At 43.4% G+C, this 20,789-nt stretch overlaps 1 protein-coding gene across 6 annotated transcripts in view; it reads left to right on the forward strand.

The window, feature by feature from the left end:
• Positions 1-2,606: 2,606 nt before the first annotated feature.
• RIN2 (Ras and Rab interactor 2) overlaps positions 2,607-20,789 on the forward strand; it is a 55,868-nt gene continuing 37,685 nt past the window's right edge. The window contains exons 1-4 of one of the 6 annotated variants that reach the window (XM_081917764.1): positions 2,607-2,693; positions 10,106-10,200; positions 18,252-18,444; positions 19,462-19,573. In XM_081917764.1, coding sequence (XP_081773890.1) covers positions 2,637-2,693; positions 10,106-10,200; positions 18,252-18,444; positions 19,462-19,573 — 457 coding nt within the window. In that variant the 5' untranslated portion in view covers positions 2,607-2,636. Of the gene's footprint in view, positions 2,694-10,105; positions 10,201-14,676; positions 14,712-14,995; positions 15,068-15,204; positions 15,228-15,375; positions 15,649-18,251; positions 18,445-19,461; positions 19,574-20,789 lie in introns of those variants that run through there. The other 5 variants (XM_081917766.1, XM_081917765.1, XM_081917769.1 and 2 more) reach the window with 5 other exon arrangements.

The raw sequence follows: 20,789 nt of genomic DNA on the forward strand, positions 1-20,789 counted from the left end.
ATCCGCCCAGCAGCTCCCGAAGTCCTTTTCTAACAGGAGCTGGCGCTTATTTTCAAGGGTTGAGCCCTTTTTTATCGGAGTAATTTGATAAATAGAGCTCCTACTCACTCAGCAGAGACTCAGTGGAGACTTGACCCAGTGCCATCGTCTGGCAAAGACCCATTTATCCCTCTCCCTCTGTGAAAGCCTGTTGGAACAAAATTGTTAATTGTTTCCGAAAAGTGCAGATCGTGGCCACCTGCCATGCTTTGCCAGGAATGCTGTTCCACAACCCATTACATGTCCCACCAACCCCAGCCACCATGACCAATGATCAGGGATGTTGGGGTAGATTCTTAAATATATCTCGAAGACTGCTGCAGTAGATGGGACCCAAGTCCAATTTATGAGAAAGGGGATTTTGACTGAACATTAGGAAGAACACCATGCATAGGAATATTGGAAGCCACCTTAAACCAAGTGAGACCATTGGTCCATCAAGCCCAGTATTGTCTACACCATGTGTAGGCAAACTAAGGCCCAGGGGCCACATCTGGCCTAATCGCCTTCTAAATCTGGCCTATGGACGGTCCAGGAATCAGCATGTTTTTACATGAGTAGAATGTGTACTTTTATTTAAAATGCATCTCTGGGTTATTTGTGGGGCATAGGAATTCATTCATTTTTCCCCCAAAAATATATTCCGCCCCCACAAGGTCTGAGGGACAGTGGACCAGCCCCCTGCTGAAATAGTTTGCTGACCCCTGGCCTACACTGACCGGCAGCAGCTCTCCAGTATTCAGGCAGGAGCCTCTGCTAGCCCTGCCTGGACATACTGGTATGCTTTCAAACTGCTGGGTTGGCAGGAGCTGGGACAAAACAACGGGAGCTCACCCTGTCATGCGGATTTGAACCACCGACCATCTGCTTGCAAGGCCACCTCTCAGGGATGTTGTAATGGTAGGGTTTTTCATGCATTGATGGGTTGGATTAAATGATATTTTGAGATCTATTATTCTTATTCCAGATCTATTATTCTTATTCACCATGGCATGACCATCCACATGTCGCTTTTTAAACTGGCAGAAAAAGTGAGGGTTGAGTGTGTCACTATAGTCGGTGTCTTGGCTCTGTGACCTCTATTTGTGGATGATGGCTGTGACTGACACAAGAATTGAAACGGAAACACTCTGTACATGTTCTGAAGCCCCAAGCTTTAGTGGCTGAGTACTGAGTCTTGGCCCAGAAAATGAGATAATATGTGTGTTCTGTTGTTGTAACTTGTTTGAACAAATGGCCCTTTGGCCCTTTCATGCAGCACACAATTAAACTACGGCACTCTCCCACAGGAGGCAGTGATGGCCACCAACGTAGTTGGTAGGCTTTAAAAGAGAGTTAGACAAATTCATGGAGCCATGATGGCTATGCTCTGTCTCCACAGTTGGGGCAGTAAGGCTTCGGAATGCCAAGTGCTGGAAGTCACAGGAGGGGAAAGGGCTCTTGTGCTCGAACCCTGATAGCGGGGTTGGCCATTGTGAGATTAGGGTGCTGGAATAGATGGGCTATTGGCCCGGTCTATTATTTATCATTATTATTGTTTATTAAATATATATATATTGCCCTTCCTCTGAAGATCACAGGGTGTTTTACAACATAATCCCCACTCAGCCATGAAGCTCACTGGGCGACCTTAGCCCAGTCACCATCTCTTAGCCTAACCTAATTCACAGGGTTGTTGTGAGCACAAAATGGGGAGGAGGAGAACCATGTACACCACTTTGAGATCCATGGAAGATAAAGGTGGTATATAAATGTGACTCCTCAAATAACTTTGTGTCCCCATCCTGCAGCAGTCTCTCTTAATGTTAGATCTGTAATCTTATAATCTCATATTGTAAAGGTAAAAGGCAAAGGACCCCTGGATGGTTAAGTCCAGTCAAATTGGACTATGGGGTATGACGCTGATCTCGCTTCAGGCTGAGGGAACTGACGTTTGTCATGTGGCCAGCATGGCTAAACCACTTCTGGCACAACGGAACACTGTGACAGAAGCCAGAGCACAGAGAAATGCTGTTTAGCTTCCTGCTGTAGCAGTACCTATTTATCTACTCGTGCTGGTATGCTTTCAAACTGCTAGGTTGGCAGGAGCTGAGACAAAACAACGGGAGCTCACTGTATCATGTGGATTTGAACCACCGACCTTCTGATTGGCAAGTCCAAAAGGCTTGGTGGTTTAGACCACAGTGCCACCTGTGGCCCCTAATCTTCTATGGAGGATTAGGGGGCCTCCTACTATTTGCTCAATGTGCACTTTTGACTGAGGTCAAGCAAACAAAGCCATTTATGCCATTGCAGTTAAAATAATAATCATAATAAGTTGGTTAAAATCACCATAAGCAACTTGTGGGATGTATGAAGAGGGGGAAATGCCAGCAGCACTGTCTTTAAAGTGCAATCTACAGGAAATAATAGACCAAAAGGATAATATTAAAGGCTCTGGTAGGAAATAAATGGCACTGTGCTGTTGACGGGAAAAGATCTTGGCAAAACTGTTGTGACTGTTCCTGTGGCTTAGAAAGGAATTTCCTACTGACTGGACTAACCATTAAATATGTCTCTGCTTCTAGGAGGAGTTCGGTGAAGCTTTCCCAGAGAAAATGTCAACTTTGGCCATGGAAGCGCAGGGTCCTGACGAGAGAGGGAGTTTTTTTAAGGTAACTGAAAAGTTGTAACTTTATTTTGAGTAGGGAGACATTTTTTTCTTTGACATGTAAAGCACTTATCTGTTAACTGCTAATTGCTTTCCAACCTCAGTATTTAGACAAAGCTACAATAAGAAAACCTGGCTTTTGAACCATTGAAATTTGTATTTCTGCAGTTCTAGACTTTTGTAATCTTAACAGAATAGAATAAACAATGCTATTTGCTGTATTTGACTCTGATGCTGTGGCCATTTGATAAGAGATCCAGCTATGTGCTCATTTGTAAACATGCTGCTATTTTCAATTTAGCTAGAATCTAGATATTCCAGTGTCTGTTAAATAATTCTGTGGTTTTTATATAGGCAAATACACACTGGTCTCAGCAACTATTAGTTTAGAATGCAGGCATGTACACACGAAAGCTGAAGTTTAAAGCTCAAGGATGATTAATAGATTGCTGGAGAGCTTTCAGTTTCTGCTGAAAACTTCCTTGATTTGGGGCATTTGTCATTTTACTTTGAGACTGTATATGAGCACCCAGCAGTGGCATGATTTATTCTGAGGAAGATGACTTCAACAGTTTACCACTTAAAATAATGAAACTGAAAACTTTTGCTTATGGTCCGGTCCTTCAAATGCACTTCAGCTATGGAATCGTTCTGTAGAAATTGAAGCCAGTTTCTGTGCTTGGCAAGTGGCGCTGAGCTGTCCAGACATCCAGGGGTGGGAGTGAGGGTGTGGGTGGAAGCAGACTGTAAAACAATGATGTTTCCAGGCTATATCGCGGCCTGCTTCCTGTCATTGTCCCACTCTCAACAGGGGCATAAAATGGGCAAGCTGTACTGTAGGGGTGCTCTGTTTCAGTAGAGATGTCATGGAGCAGAATATCAGGCCCAAACTTTAAGAGTATGTGGTAGCACCCCCACCCCCACCCCACCCACCCAGGGGGAAAAAGAAAATCCCACTGGAAAGATTCTTTGTGTTGCTTCTGAAAACCGCTATTGCATCCAAGGGTCCCACTGTTGTTGTTAATATTTATAATTATAAAGTATCATGAATGTGCACATTACAGAGGAACAAAAAGCCAGGAACTCAGCTAGATAGGCAAAGAAAAAGCGTTTTTTATATAATACTGTGACACCAGATGGCGCTGTGGCATCCTGTCTTTCCCTACCGGATTTCCCAGTATGAGTTTACAATGTGTTTAACAGAATCGCTTCTTTGACATGTCTAGATCCAGCCCAGGTCTTTGTCCTGCAGAGCCTGAGATTTTAAACTGATGCTTAAACTGCCACAGATCATCAGTAATCTCTTGAAAGTTTGTTTAGGACACTTACCTAAAGGGAGCTTCTCACTGTACTTGACCAATACATTTAATGCCTGCATACTCTTTTTACACCAGGATTTTCTGCAGCATGTGAAAAGCATTTACACATCTTTAAACACTCATGCGCACGTCTGAGGACCAAACCAAATGTGATATCATTCACATAATTAGCAATGGCTTGAATAGTTGTTGTTTTTAGCAAAACTCAGAGACACAGGGGTCCCAAGCTGGATCAGAACCTTTCTGGGTGGGTGGGGATGCTTTATCCCTTTGCCCTGCGCTGCAGTCCCAATCTGGATTTGGCCACCTCCACCTGCATTGGGGGGAGAGCTCCTATTGGCGCCAATGGAAGCTTTTCTATTGCAGCAAGTAGCAGGTGTGGAGGACTTGATCCAGACTGCAGCAGGAGACAAAAGGATTAAAGCCTTTCTCCCCACCAAAGTTCTGATTTGTATCCCTCCATTATTGCTATTTACTCATTTCAAACAAACAAACAGACACTCCAGTGCAATTGCTTACTGCATGGATGGTGTCATTTGAGTTTGACCATGAGAATTTGGATCGGCCTAAGATCCACAAAAGTCACGCGCAAAGGTGTATGTCACCCAGACTTCTGTATTTGCCACAGGAAACACTGAGGTAAGACTGTTGAATATGGGGGGGGGGGGGAGTTACGTATATAAAGTGTAGAGCTGCTCCAGTTTTGAAAGAGAAATGGAGCCCCTTCCATTTCTCTTGCAGCTTCGCTGAAGGGATGCTGCGCAGAAAGGGGGAGAATTTTTTCCCCTGTGTTCCCCCTCTAAAATAAGGTGCATTCAGAGCGTTCAAGGTGCTGTTCAGTCGCCTTCAGTGAAGGCAACCCGAAGCCTCCGGAGCACAGCTAACTTGAATTTTTTTTTGAAATTTTTAATCATATTGATTCTTTTAGTCACTTTTAAAAAATTCAATTTTGTAACTTAAATTTAAAATTTAAAGTAAGTCCATAAGACATACCATATTAAAGCCCATGAAGTTCTGAAGAGATTGGTGTTTTTAGTTTTGATGTATCTCAATCCTGGGCTGAGCTTTTAAGGTTTTTGTGTAGTCTGGTAAGGCCAAATTTGTAATTTTTTAAACAAAATTCAAACCCTCATAACTCACAAATGGGATGAGATAAAAAATTAAAAATTTAGATTTAAACTTAGTTTTGATCATTTAACAAGTATGCAAAATATTAAGAAAATTGAATGACACGAGGTAAAAAAGTTGGATCACTTGATATGGAATGATTTTGCTGATCTCATTCTGTAACATCAGTCTTAATTTTTGAACTTTGTTTGTTCTCACCCCCTTCTTTGTGTAACACCTTGCCCCATGCTTCTGTGTCTTTTGGGTTGGTCCCAATAAAGGTATCACTCAGTTGTGAGTCTTTCCTGTCATTGCCTTAACAATTTACTCTGTTTGCCACAGAGCATTTGAAGCTACCCGTATTTAGATTCACCTTGAATCAGTTCTGGTGTTTTCAGCTTGTCTGCTCACTGTGAAAAGAAAAAGGGGGAAGCCATTATTATTTGGATAAATGGAAATACAGTCATACCTCGGGTTGAATGCGCTTCGGGTTGAGCGTGTTCGAGTTGCGCTCCGTGGCAACCCAGAAGTAAAGCATTACTTCTGGGTTTTGCCGCATGCACAGACGCTCAAAATGACGTCACGCGCATGGGCAGAAGCAGCGAAAAGCAACGCGTGTGTGCGCAGACGTGCCATTTCTAGTTACATTTGCTTCTAGATGCGAACGGCGCTCCAGAACAGATCCCGTTCGTATCCAGAGGTACCACTGTACAGTATGCTTTGTAACGTCATAGGAGAACAATGTGTGGTTCCACTCTTAATGACTGTATTTGCAGTGGAATATTTTGTATGTGCTACCACAGAGCAAACTTTTTCAGCAAACTTTTTGTTAGCAAACTTTTTCAGCATGGGGCCGGTCCACTGTCCCTCAGACCTTGTGAGGGGCCGAACTATATTTTTTTGGGGGAATGAATGAATTCCTATGCCCCACAAATAACCCAGAGATGCATTTTTAATAAAAGCACACATTCTACTCATGTAAAAACACACTGATTCACGGATCGTCCCCGGGCCGTATTGAGAAGGCGATTGGGCCAGATCTGGCCCCCGGGCCTTAGTGTGCCTACCCATGGCTAGGACTTGCCGATCGGAAGGTCGGCAGTTCAAATCCCTGTGACGGGGTGAGCTCCCATTGCTCAGTCCCAGCTCCTGCCGACATAGCAGTTCGAAAGCACGCCAGTGCAAGTAAATAAATAGGTACTGCTGCAGTGGGAAGGTAAACGGCGTTTCCATGCACTGCTTTGGTTTCACCAGAAGCGGCTTAGTCATGCTGGCCACATGACCCGGAAAAACTGTCTGCGGACAAACACCGGCTCCCTCGGCCTTTAAAGCGAGATGAGCACCGCAACCCCAGAGTCGTTTGCAACTGAACTTAACTGTCAGGGGTCCTTTACCTTTACCTTTTTACTGGAAAGAGGTGTGTCAGATGCCTGCATAGTGGACTTCTGATTGGTGGTGAATGCACAAGCAGATAGAAGTAAAATATTAAAGTTATGTTTTATATGGCGTTCATTTCTGCACTGCTGTGTGAAGATGGGAGTTTGCTCAGAATGAAATACTGCTTGTATCATCCATGCTTAGAGCTTGTGGTGTGGATCCCTCTGGTGGACAGAACTGTGAAAGATACACTCTTTAAAGAGCCCAAGATTCCATCATACCCAAACAAAAGCCAGATTGTATGTGGCTGGCTGCTCAATTCTCAGTTGCTCCCATTGAAAGATACAGGCTTTGCCTCACACTCAGCAATCTGCAATGTGGAGTATAGCGACAGAAATTGCGAGAGAAATATAGCGAGAGAAAGGAGGGAGAAAGGTTGTTTTCTGCTGCTCCAGAGAAGCGGACCCAGAGCAATGGATCCAAACTACAAGAAAGAAGATTCCACCTAAACATTAGGAAGAACTTCCTGACAGTAAGAGCTGTTCGACAGTGGAATTTGCTGCCAAGGAGTGTGGTGGAGTCTCCTTCTTTGGAGGTCTTTAAGCAGAGGCTTGACAGCCATATGTCAGGAGTGCTCTGATGGTGTTTCCTGCTTGGCAGGGGGTTGGACTCGATGGCCCTTGTGGTCTCTTCCAACTCTATGATTCTATGACAGCAACACTGTCCATCACCCCCAGACACTTGCAGGGGGCAAGTTATTCTATTCCAGCAGTATAAGTACACCCTGAGTACTTTTAGCTGAGTGATTACCATTCACTGCTGTGGTAAAAATAAAATAAATTACTATACTGGGGGCAACTTCACAGTGGGAGTAAATTATCTCTGTATGGTGGGCTGCCTGGCTCCATTTACTGTGAATCTATGGGAACCCCTGTGCACCCCAGGGGTTTCTGTAACATAATATATTTCACCTCCCACATGAACCTGTGTTCTGACTATGATAACAACAGACATTTTGAGGCCTGTATAGCTAAATTGTTGCCTTTATCAATTGGTGATGCTAAATTGCAGCACAGTGTGCTTTTGTGTCCAGCAGGGGTCACATGAGCACTAGAAGCTCCAGCAAAACAACACTAGCCCAGGCCACAACTTCACAGATGTGGTGAGCAGGCATTGTCTTCAGGGTTCCTTTCCTGTGTAAGTTATGCCTTGCTAGGTTAGACTGATATCTGCTTTCTAAGAGTCTCAGAAGACACTAGAAATTGACCCGGGGTTTGTGTCCTACCTTCCATAACACCCCAACTATCCTCATTCCTTCTGCAATGGTTTGAAGTTTTTGACAGAAATCCCCCAGAAGTGAAATTGTGCCCTTGATCCCAGAAAGTGAGCACCATCCCATATTCACCAAATGTGCCATTGTGAACAAACCTGTTCAGCTTTCAAAGGAACCAGGCTAGCAGAAGTGGTTTAATAGATCAGAAGGATTGCTGTATTGTGAAAGTACTAATGGAGAGGATATTAAGGGTTTTCTCACCAGGCTTTATTATTGGTACAATGTTAGTGTTCTGTGTAAATTACTACTATATTATTACTACTATATTTTGTCAAAATCTTCTGCTTCTGCTTCAGAATACCGTTTAATTCCTGCATGTGCTTAAGAGATATCAACAGTCAAATGAATTGCCAGGATTTTTAGTGAAAGAGAATTATGTTTTTGTTTAATACATGGATCTCTTGTATTTTAACCAATGTAGCACTGAGAATATAGACACTGGAACATCATAGTGAGGAATTACGGTATTTTTTTCTAGGGGTGGACCAGCAGATTTCAAGTCTGTTAAATGTTGCAAATTACTTTGTATTTTTTATATAAAAAACCAGAGGATGCCACCCCTGCTTGTGTTACTTGCCAACCATTCACAGCTTCTCTATATATTTCCATCTTTGTTTTATTCAGCCTTCTGCTATTGTTTGAAACCACAATTTTTAAACCTGCCTTCTCTTTTGTTCCCCCGCCCTGACCATGCAGACTCAGGGTGGTCTCATGCAGCACTACAAATTTTCCAATGAGGGCTACATGATGACAGCCTGACATTTTTGTGTATATAGGGAGAAATACTAGAATACACCTTTGTTTACAGTAGAGGTAGGGAACCTGTGGCCTTCTAGGTGTTGGTGGACTATAGTATTTGACCCTGCTAAGAGAAAGAGTGGAAGATAGGAGTTCCTGGCATGCTCTGGTCCATGGGGTCACGAAGAGTCGGGCACGACTAAACAACAACAAAGAGAAAGAGAAACATGGATAGAAAAGTACCCTTTGGTTACCATCAACCAAGACCTCAAACTTTTAAAATAAAGGCTAATTCATTCCTTACTCATGCTTAGGGCCTTGCTGCGTTGACAGGGGAGCAGGCCTGTGCTTTTAGCCTTGTCCCTGACATTGTTGTGCCTTTCTGCAACAGCTGTGTGTTAGGCACGGTTGTCCGCAGTGAAATTCCAATGTGCGCACGCCTGCTTGTGTTGTTGAGGCTCCTGCAGCTGGAACACCTGCACAATTCTGCAGTGGTGTCCTGATAGTTCATAGCTGCCACTTAAGCGGCAGCTCATGCATTGGAATTTCACTTCCCACAGTTGCACACAGTATGTGGTTGTTACAGAAAAGGAGCACCAGTGTTGGTGGCACAGCTTAAAAGCTCTCCATCAACACAGTGAGGCCTCCACGAAAGCAATTTATAAATGGGGCTTAGCTGGTCCCCCCCCCCTTTGATTTTTGGTAATAGTTTTCCAAAAATGTTAACAATAAAACCTAGCCAGAAGTAAAACAGCTACAGATTCCAGGCAGGCTTCATGGAATCGAATTTGAAAGATGATAAATTACAGGTATCAGTGTAACAATTACTTGATATTTATAGGGTGGAGCAGCACTTCAGATACTTTCCATTTGTTCTTTCTGTACTTTCCATACATTTTCTAAAAATAGATAACAAGTGGCAAAGGAAGGGTCTGACCTGCTGGTCCTCCCCCCAGAATGCCCCCCTTTAAGGACTTAAACCAGCTTGGGCTCAGCTCAGCCAACTGGAGATTCATTGGTGTCCCTCGAGCCGAGCTGAGGATTGCTACTTCCACTGGCGTGAGCTGGCTGTGCTAGAAGCCTCCTCACTCAGCCGGAGATTCTCTGGCTCCTGCCTTCTCATCCCAGCAGATCTTGCTATAGGATTTCTCCCTATGTGCCCAGCTTAACATTTCTTATAAGGATGATTGAGGAAATGCTTTTTCGTAGCTTTTATGATATTTTGTTGGGGTTTTGTGTAAGTCTCTTAATGGATTATTTTTTGCTGGAGAGGCCTCATATAAATCTTTTAAATAAATGTTACCACCTGTTGTTAATGTATTTAGTTTTGTATTCCTGGGTTGTAATCTGAACCATTCTATAAGCCTCCACGAGTTAAATGATGTTTTCCCCTTATCCTGGTCTCTTTTCCTTCAGGAAAGGGCAGTCAAAATGGAAAGGAGCAAAACAGGTTGTAATCTTGAGTGACCCATTTTGCCTACTATTTTATTGCCACACCTCTTCCACTTGTTTGACGTCATATTGTTTTTGCCCTTTCTCTAGCTGATTGACACAATCGCTTCAGAAATCGGAGAACTGAAACAAGAAATGGTGCAAACAGATCTGGTGCTAGAAGATGGACCCATCAGTTTACAAAGGTTAGTAGCATTATATGACAAGCATTTGGTGTGGTTGTGCTACAGAGGTCAAGGAGGTGATGTCTTCCACCATGCTGATTAGTTGTTAGTACTACAACTATGAAATACTACTTGGTACTTTGGCTAAGATTTAAAGCAGTTTTCCATTGACAGTGACTGGTGATCAAAACTGTTGTGTGTTCATTCTTTTTATTTGCTCTTGTAGTAATTTAGTGGTTACTGGGACATAGTTGTTCAACTTAAAGCTAATAGCATGTCTTTAGTCTTTAAGAACTGAATGTAGAAATGAATGTAGCTTTCAGGTTTAGCTACTGAGAGATTTCAGCCAAAATTACAAAAGTGCATGCATATATTTCATGAATATATTGAGGGCAGTGAAAGGGGCAGCTAATGAGGTTTAAACAGGAAATAATTGTTCTGTATGTAGAATTTATGCTACCTTTTAAACCAGATCTGAGATACTATTTGTGTTTAAACTACTGTTAATTTCAGTAAGAACTGAGATTCTCATAATTTACAAACTAGTTTGAAAAATTTCAGATGGGAATAGTGCCCTTTCTGTTTTTCTGCATAACTGCTGATGCTCTGATATATCTTTGAATGAAGTCCTGCTGCTGACCAGTAAACTGAAAGATCGTGGGTCAAGTTGAAGTTCATTTTGGATGAGAATGCCAGCCTGGCATGTGTAATGGAAGCCTGGCTAGATGAGGTGTGGGAAATTAATCGCTTTCCAGCTTTGCCCGGCAGACTTCCTAACAGAGTAGCCAATTAGCCCTGGGGAAACAGCAGTAGAAGTGCAATCACCCGTTCATAAAACTAAGTACTGGCCAGGCCTGGTCCCTCTATGAGGCTGGTGGAGACAGCCTCCTCAGGCGGAGGCAGGCGTGCTAGCTTGGCCCTGTGACTAGCAGTGTGCACGAGCAATGGATCCAAACTACAAGAAAGAATATTCCACCTAAACATTAGGAAGAACTTCCTGACAGTAAGAGCTGTTCGACAGTGGAATTTGCTGCCAAGGAATGTGGTGGAGTCTCCTTCTATGGAGGTCTTTAAGCAGAGGCTTGACAGCCATATGTCAGGAGTGCTCTGATGGTGTTTCCTGCTTGGCAGGGGGTTGGACTCAATGGCCCTTGCGGTCTCTTCCAACTCTATGATTCTATGACATCAGCATGCCCCATGGCATCACTCGTGCATGCCGCCAGGCAGGCTGATGTCGCACGTGCATGCCCGGCTGCCCGCCACCGCAAATTGCCTGGCCCCTTCATGGAAAATGTTCTGGGCCCCAGGGAGCCGGTGCTAATGGGTGGAGGAATACAAGGAGCACTTCCGCGAGAGCTCATGCGCCACTGCCATAGAAGTGAAGAGAAGCCAGAAGTCACAGCTGTACAACTCCTGTGAGAGGGGCTTCAGCGGGGGTGGCACACAGCATGAGCGCAGGGTGACACCTTCCCATCTCACCTCAGGCAGCAAAAGAGGATGGGCTGCCCAGTCTTTGGCAGCTGCTGAGTTTTGAGTGTGACACTCCAAGATGCTGGTGTGCCATCTACCTTGCGGCTCCATCATCTTCCTTCCAGGCTTGTTGAGGTGGTCTTAGGGCGAAGTTAAACTTACTATCCTAGGTCAGTGTTTTTAACCCTTGACCAACTACATGCTTTCTCTGGCTCCCCTGTGGAAGCCAGGATTCTGTTGCAGTAAGTGAGGATTTCCTCGTTCTGCTTCTGCCCCACCCCTTTTCGGTGCCATTTTTGGCACATGTGTAAGTGGGAGCACATTTGTCAACAGGAACCCAAGCAATGCACCTGCTCTTCAGGGCTGAGCCCCAGGGCTGAGCTGACACAGGGCTGCTCCTCAGGGCTGCCCTTCCCAGACTTAGTGTGCACATGATGAGAGGCATGGAGAGGGCAAAACAAGGTTAAGATCAGAAGCAGAAATATTTTGTTATTGTGGAGAAGGAAAGCGTGAAACACACAGCACAGGAAACACATGCAAACATGGTCCTTTCCTGCAACACAGAAGACACTCCTCACTTTGAGGCTGAATTTTTAAATTCCCTAGTTTTGGGGCTGAAACTGCCTTGGTCATCTTGTTTTCTGACATACACTGGGAATAGACAGCAGGATGTGTCATTTTTGCTCTGTTGGACCTCTCAGTGGCTTTTAATACCATCAGCCATGATTTCCTCCTGGACCACCCAGCTGAGTTGGACCTAAGTAATCTTACCTGAAGGGCAGGTTTCTGCAGGTGGTGCTGGGGAGTTCCACTTTGCTGTTGTTCATTCTTTCAGCATCCATATAAAACAACTAGGAGATGCTGTCTGTAGTGCATTAATGTACAAAGAAAACCCAGCATTTTCCATTCTACTCCGTGCAGGCAGTAGAAACCTTTGATCAGTGTATAGCGGCTGCGAAGGATGGCCAACAAACTGAGACTTAATTCAAGGCTAGATAGAGGAGGTAGAGATGAACACTTGGAAAGCTGTTGTGAGCTGGGACATTGTTTCTTCTGGATGGGGGGGTACTCCTTCTGAATGGTGTGGTGTGTACTTTGTACCTTGCCCTTTGCATGTCAAGGTAGTGTCCATGGCCAACATTTGTGCTTTTTGACTGGTGCGCCAACTATGACTCATCTTAGAGAAAGCAGATCTGGTCGTAGTATGTTTGCACCGCATACAGGTTGACTGTTACCATGTGCTGTACTTAGGGCTGCCTGGGAAGGCAGTTTGGAAACTACAGGTGAAAAATGCTACTGCCAGGGTAATGTCGGTTACTTGGAATAAATAAATCCTTTTCTTTTGGAGGTGGACTAGCTCCTTGTTTGTTTCCAGGCTCAGTTCAGACTGCTGGTTCTGACCTTTAATGTCCTGAACAGTGTTGATCCATGGTATCTAAAGCATCACTTACCGCTATATAAAACTGACAAATAGAAGGGGAAGAAATGGAGGCAGTGAGAGATTTTACTTTCTTGGGCTCCATGATCACTGCAGATGGTGACAGCAGTCATGAAATTAAAAGACTCCTGCTTCTTGGGAGAAAAGCAATGACAAACCTAGACAGCATCCTAAAAAGCAGAGACATCACCTTGCCAACAAAGGTCTGTATACTTAAAGCTATGGTTTTCCCAGTAGTGATGTATGGAAGTGAGAGATGGACCATAAAGAAGGCTGATTGCCAAAGAATTGATGCTTTTGAATTATGGTGCTGGAGGAGACTCTTGAGAGTCCCATGGACTGCAAGAAGATCAAACCTCTTCATTCTTAGGGAAATCAGCCCTGAGTGCTCACTGGTAGGACAGATCATGAAGCTGAGGCTCCAAGACTTTGGCCATCTCTTGAGAAGAGAAGACTCCCTGGAAAAGACCCTGATGTTGGGCAAGATGGAGGGCACAAGGAGAAGGGGATGACAGAGGACAAGATGGTGGGACAGTGTTCTCGAAGCTACCAGCATGAGTTTGACCAAACTGTGGGAGGCAGTGGAAGACAGGCAGTGGAAGACAGGCGTGCTCTGGTCCATGGGTTCATGAAGAGTCAGAAACGACTAAACAACAACAATATAAAACTTTGTTTTCCAGTTGAGAACTTCATGGAGGCTGTATTTCTCATATCATCATTGCCAGAAGTTAGGTTGGGAAGGGCTCTGTGCAGCAGAGGTGGGACAACAGATGCCTGTGCCTATATCTGCCTTTGACTGAACTTAACCATCCAGGGGTCCTTTACCTTTACCTTTACCTTACAGCCCATTGGTACAGTTGGGAGCTCTTCCACTGTGCTGACCTGGTGTGCATTACTGAGACATGGATGGCAAAGATGGGTGGGTCACATCTTACCCAGGTCTGTCAAACAGGGTGCTTGGTGCAGCACCAATCCAGGCTAGAGGACCAGGGGGGTGGGGCTGTCGTAGTTCACTGTAGTTTGTTCTTACTTAATGGGAAATGTGCTTTAGAGTGGGACTAGAAAGCCTGTATCTGAAGTTGGGTCTTAGAGACAGATTAGGGCTGCTGTTGGTGTGCTGTCCACCCAGTGGCCCAACTGAGCTGGTCACAGTGGTCTTGGAGGCATCCCAGACAAGAATTATGGGTGACCAACTTGGGATTTCATGGCCTCCATGGCACCCATGGGACTGTCTCAGTTTGTCATAGGCCTGACATACAGAACTGGCCTACCCTTGACTTTGTCTTTGCTCCAAGTAGGGAGAGGGATGTTTTGAAAACAGGAAATTGTGATTGAATGTTAATTGACATGATTTAATTGATGGTATTGTGCTACAGCTAGTTCTGCTATAATTGTGACCTCATCTTTTACTAGAATGTCATTGTGACACGTGCCTGCAAAGGTTAAGTGTTGAGTAAATGTCCCTACTCAACTTTTTCCATCACATGGCGCACATTTGACAGCTAGTTTGCAAAGTACAGATACAAGTGTCCGCATTCCCCAATTTAACATCAGTGGCAGAGGAGAGAACTGTTGGGCATTGTGTACTCACTGAGGGTAATTTCATGCTCATCCACCTCATTGTGTAAGTCGCTACCACGTGTCTGGGTCCTGCTGGTGGCATATGTATTGAGCATGAGATTTGGCCACAGGTGGAAATATGGTAGCTTCTCATAGCAGCAAAAGGAACCATACCATGTCATTGTTCCTCCTGTGTACTAGTGTGGCAGTGGACCCAACTGCACAGATGCAGCTCCCACACTGCAGTGGTAATGAGTAAATCATTTTGGAGAGGAAGTACAGCTTTGCTGTCTCTTCTCTTGAAACCAAACAGGAAGAACAGGAATGGAAGAGAAGAGCCTTGGTACTACCTCCTCTTCTCACTGACAAGTCTGTATGAGGAGTTATGAATCATCATTCTGCTCAAAAGGGTGGCGCTATGTGAGTGGTGGATGAACTGATGATGCTCGGGCACCGGCTTCTGGCCCTGTAATACTTTTCTTATTACAAAATACTCTTACTTTCACTGGAATGTAAATGCCCTCCTTCAATGAAGCATAGATCAGCTGTGTAATTGAGGTGTTTGTGTACCTGCTCCATGGTAAGTCACCTGCAATGAGTCTTACGGTTCCAAGTGCTCTGTTCTTGTGCTGGTGCAGTGCTATACAATTCTTCATTGTGAAGTCATTTAATGAGTCCATTGTGACTGGCAGAACTGGAAGATACATTAGAGAGAGAAATACCTTTAGCCTGGGATCTTGAGGAAGCTTGTCAACATGTCTCTAAAGTTCCCAGGCTGCTTGTCCCAGAGTCTAGTTTCTGCATTGCTAGATCACTTCTGTAATAGTCACTTTTGATGTGAGTTGCAGGATGCTTTTCCGACTCAGTAAAAGACAACTGCAATCATACATTCTAAAATAGGCTTGTGGCGGAGGGAAGAAAGTTGGACCTTCATTGTAGTGCAGGTGTTAAAGTATGGAATGGATGCATAAGGTCTTGTGTTCCTCAAAAAAAAAAAAAAGGTAAAATCCTGAAAGTTGTACTGGGAGCTGCATAGAGCATATACATTTGCTGGACATTGTTTCATTTATATATCAATGTCCAGCAAAATAACAGCTTATAATACAAATGTGTGGCTAACGTTTTGAAAATGGGGCAAATAGTCTATCATTTTATGGTAGAACAATAATTATATAATGTTTCAGAGTGCTCATAGCGCTTCATGTATATTAACTCAGAAATCTTTGCAACAACTCTGTAAGGTAAACAAGTATAATTATCTCCATACCACAGAAGTGGGGTTTTGGGTAGAATAAGAGCATGCTGAAGGCCACACGGAGGTGAGATATGAATTAGGGACCTCCTGTTCACAGATTGCATTATAGACCACTTGCTTGGTTGCCATATTTCAAACCAGGACACCCCAAAAGTTTTTTTTAGGAAACCACCAAAATTCCCACTGGATGTCAATTCCGCCTTTGAAATCCCGGTAATGTCCATATGTATGGCAGCCCTATATTAACATAATTTATGGTATTTTCTAACCTTGCGTCTACACCCTGTGTCCAAGAACAGGCAACAGCACAACAGCTCACAAACAGCTAACTGCAATAAGGATTGCCTCTTCCCATATGAACTGACCCAGACCCTTCCATTATCATCTGAGGCCCTTCGTGTGCCTCCTCCATGAGAGATCCAAAGGATGGCAACTTTAGAACGGGTGGCTCCCCATTTGTGGAATGCTCTACCCAGGAAGACTTGTCTGGTGCCATTATTATACAGGTGAAACTTGAAAAATTAGAATATCGTGGAAAAGTTCATTTATTTCAGTAATTCAGCTTAAAAGGTGAAACAAATATATGAAATACTCATGACATGCAAAGCGAGATATGTCAAGCCTTTATTTGTTATAATTGTGATGATTATGGCGTACAGTTGATGAAAACCCCAAATTAATAATCTCAGAAAATTTAGAATATTAAATGAAATCAGCAAAACAAGGATTGCAAAATAGAGCAATATTGGATCTCTGAGAAGTAGAAGCATGCACATGTACTCAGTACTTGGTTTGGGCCCCTTTTGCATCAATTACTGCCTCAATGCAGTGTGGCATGGATGCTATCAGCCTGTGGCACTGCGGAGGTGTTATGGAAGACCAGGATGCTTCAATAGCAGCCTTCAGCTCTTCTGCATTGCTCAGTCTCATGTCTCTCATCTTTCTCTTGGCAATGCCCCATAGATTCTCTATGGGGTTCAGGTCAGGCAAGTTTGGTGGCTAATCAAGCACAGTAATCCCATGGGCGTTGAACCAGGTTTTGGTACTTTCGGCAGTGTGGGCAGGTGCCAAGTCCTGCTGGAAAATGAAGTCAGCATCCCCATAAAGCTCATCTGTGGAAGGAAGCATGAAGTGCTCCAAAATCTCCCGGTAGATGGCTGCGTTGACCCTGGACTTAATGAAGCACAGTGGACCAACACCAGCTGATGACATTGCTCCCCAAATCAACACAAACTGTGGAAACTTCACACTGCACTTCAAGCATCTGGCATTGTGTGCCCCCCCATTCTTCCTCCAGACTCTGGGTCCTTGGTTTCCAAATGAGATGCAGAAGTTGATCTCATAAAAAAAGAGGACTTGGGACCACTGAGCAACAGACCAGTTCTTTTTTTCTTTAGCCCAGGTAAGATGCTTCTGACGTTGTTTCTTGTTCAGGAGCAGCTTGACAAGAGGAATACAACATTTGAAGCCCATCTCCATGATCCATCTCTGTGTGGTGGCTCCTGATGCACTAACTCCCTCAGTCCAGTCCTTGTGAAAGTCCCCAATATGTTTGAGTGGTCTTTTTCTGACAATCCTCTCCAGGCTGCAGTCATTCCTGCTGCTTGTGCACCTTTTTCTTCCACACTTTTCCCTTCCAAAAAACTTTTCATTAATGTGCTTTGATACAGCACTTTGGGAACATCCAACTTCTTCTGCTATTACCTTTTGAGGCTTTCCCTCCTTTTGGAGGGTCTCAATGATGGCTTTCTGCCCAACTGTCAGGTTAGCAGCCTTCCCCATGATTGTGCTTCCTACTGAACCAGACTGAGAGACCATTTAAAGGCTCAGGAACCCATTGCAGGTGTTATGGATTGAATAGCTACTGCACCTTTTCACAATATTCTAATTTTCTGAGATTGTTAATTTGGGGTTTTCATCAGCTATACACCACAATCATCACAATTATAACAAATAAAGGCCTGACATATATCGCTTTGCATGTCATGAGTCTATCTCATATATTAGTTTTACCTTTTAAGTTGAATTACTGAACTTTTCCATGATATTCTAATTTTTCAAGTTTCACCTGTATATCTTTAGGCACCGGGGGAAAACATTCCTCTTCTCCCAGGCCTTTGGCTAATTAAACATTCTATGCCCTTTTAAAATGTGGGGGGGGGCAGTTACTGTTTTGGTTTGTTACTATAGTATGTATTTTGTGTTTCTATATTGTAAACTGCTGTGTGATCCTTGGATGAAGGGCCTAAAAGCATTATTTGCTTTTTAGCATAGTATTTGCTGAAGGTATTGATGCCTAAGTCTCTAAACTTAGGCTTTAATTTTCCCCACCCCTTATGTTGTTTACAGTCTAGAGAAAGACATGGATGACATGTGTCCGGATCAGAAAGATTCAAAAAACATCATACGAGATTCTGGATATGACAGCCTCCCCAATAAGCTCAGCATACTGGATAAACTTCTTCATACGCACCCTATCTGGTTACAGCTTGGCTTGAACGATGCTGAGGCAGTGGAAGTTCTGCAGTCCCAGCCTCCTGGAGTAAGAAATGCCTTTCATTTGACCTAAATACAAAATAAGTGCTTATTTGCTGCACCCTTTCTTCACAGTTGTCCAGAATGGGCAACTCATGTGGTTGTAGTATTCAGAGACATTGTGAATCTGCCTTATACAATGGCATACTCTTGGTTCAACTAGCCCAAATTATTTCGCCTACCACCCCCTTTTCAGAAAAACAATAACTCAGCACCCCTCGCCCCAAAATCCACCTTCTTTAAGCGAACAAGTGAAGCCTGGGAAAGGCTTGAAAAACCCCTCGCCTCCAGCATGACTGCCGGATCCAGGGGAGGCGTCACTGTCCCACAATGGTGCCCGACCTAGCAGTAAGCGGTCATTACAGAACAGATGTAGCATGTATGAATGGTTTTTCAAAACTTTCTTGTCTTTTCTCCTTTATGCTTCCACCACCCCCTTATTTTTATTCAACTCCCACCCAATTGCACATGAGGTTGCTACCACCCCCCTGATTGTTCCAGCGCACCCCAGGCAGCAGTATCGCCCACTTTGGCAAACACTGATCTAGGCCACTACTGGCAACTCTGACTGGCAACAGTTCTTGCAGGCAGGGTTTCTTCCTTGTCCTTTGCCAAAGACCATTTTTGTTGGGGATCAATTCTGATCCTTCAGTCAGGAGTGTTCATGCTCTTCAATTGAGTTGAGAACCTTCCCTGAAGGAGGTAAAGAGGTCATTTCTGGTTCTCAGCATGGGGTAGGTTGGGTTTGAACTTTCAACTCCAGCTGAGGATAATTATTATAGCCATTCTGCTGTGCCATGGCTGCATGAGTTACCTCACTGTCCATTTTTTTTTTTTTTGAGGGGGTGAACATCATTCACAGAGTGGACAATCAGACACTGAGTAGGTTACCTTATGAAATGTTAGACTCTATTCTGTGCCTAGGTATCCCAAGTTATTGGCCCTCTGCTGGAACTGCTAAAGGAGGCCAGCCCAAATAGAAGTCTAGAATGATATTTCTTCAAAATGTATTTTATTTTTATAGACCTTCCTTGTAAGGAAATCCACAAGAATGCAGAAGAAAGTCTTATCTCTACGTGTACCAAATGATTTTGGATTGTGTCTCAAAGAGTTTGCAATAAAAGAGAGCACATATAGTAAGTATTTAAAAACTTGTCTCTTCTTCCCTTGGCTGTGCTGTGATGAGTAGAAAAATTCCTGAGGTTAATTGACTGTGATTTCCCATGAACATTAGCTGAGTCAGTGACAAAGTGACAAAGATAATGAGGCTTCATCGCCTTAAATTAAGGTGCTTGTTTATAGTCCAGGTTGACAGATACCTGTCTTGGGTTCACCTGTTTAAATTTTAGCATCTGCATGTTTGCTATACCCTTTTGCTATACACACTTGCACTCATATAATTAGAATTTTAAAAAGCATTTTAGAAGTGTGTTTGGCAGGAGAGAATAGTTCCCTTTCTATGAGGATTTATGCATGCCACTTACGAACTTTAAAATAATTAATCAAATGAGTAAAGAAATTAAAAAAGATGATAAGGTACTATTCCTATATGCCACAACAGCCGCAAGAATCTTGTTAGCACAAAATTGGAAAACGGAGGCTATACCTAATATAAGTGACTGGCAGGTTAAATTGACAAATTATGCAGAGCTCGCTAGAATAACGGGAAGAATAAGAGATCAAGATGAACAGAAATTTCAAGACAATTGGGCTAAATATTGGACGTATATTTGAATCAAATTATAAAAGACACTGGTGGGATTGGAATAACTCTAACAGCAATGGGTTATTATCTAAAAGAGATAAAATACGTGCTTATAGAGTTTATCTGATACTTACCAAAGAAGTGGAGGGAAGTCCAAGGCTTGGCAGAGCCTAAAATAAGTGTATTTATGATTTATGGAGTGGATATATTATGTGTAACCTTAATGTTGGATTTTGCATACGTCTATATGTATATATGTATAATATCAATAAAAATTTATCAATAATAATAATAATAATAATAATAATAATAATAATAATAATAATAAAAAATCAAAGTGTTCAGAAAGGGTGGCGTCACCATTATCTTGGAGTACTGCTAAGTTTTGAAATTGTTCCTTTGGGAGAACTGTGATGCTCTAGAACAGGTTGAAAACCACTATCCTGTCATGTTGTATGTGAACAGTCTTGCCACAATGAATGGCAAAACCTAAAGGACTTATTATTCAGGGGTGTAAAACAGTTGTCTGAACATTTGTCTGTTGTAAGCTGAACAAGATCTTTGGCAGCTAGATGCAAACCTCTCTTACACAAGCTGGCCAGAGTAATGACAGGGGAAAGTGCACATTTGGGTGCGTTTCTCTTTGA

This window comes from Podarcis melisellensis (assembly GCF_964234715.1).
Source record: "Podarcis melisellensis genome assembly, chromosome: 7".
In the NCBI taxonomy this organism is placed as follows: domain Eukaryota; kingdom Metazoa; phylum Chordata; class Lepidosauria; order Squamata; family Lacertidae; genus Podarcis; species Podarcis melisellensis.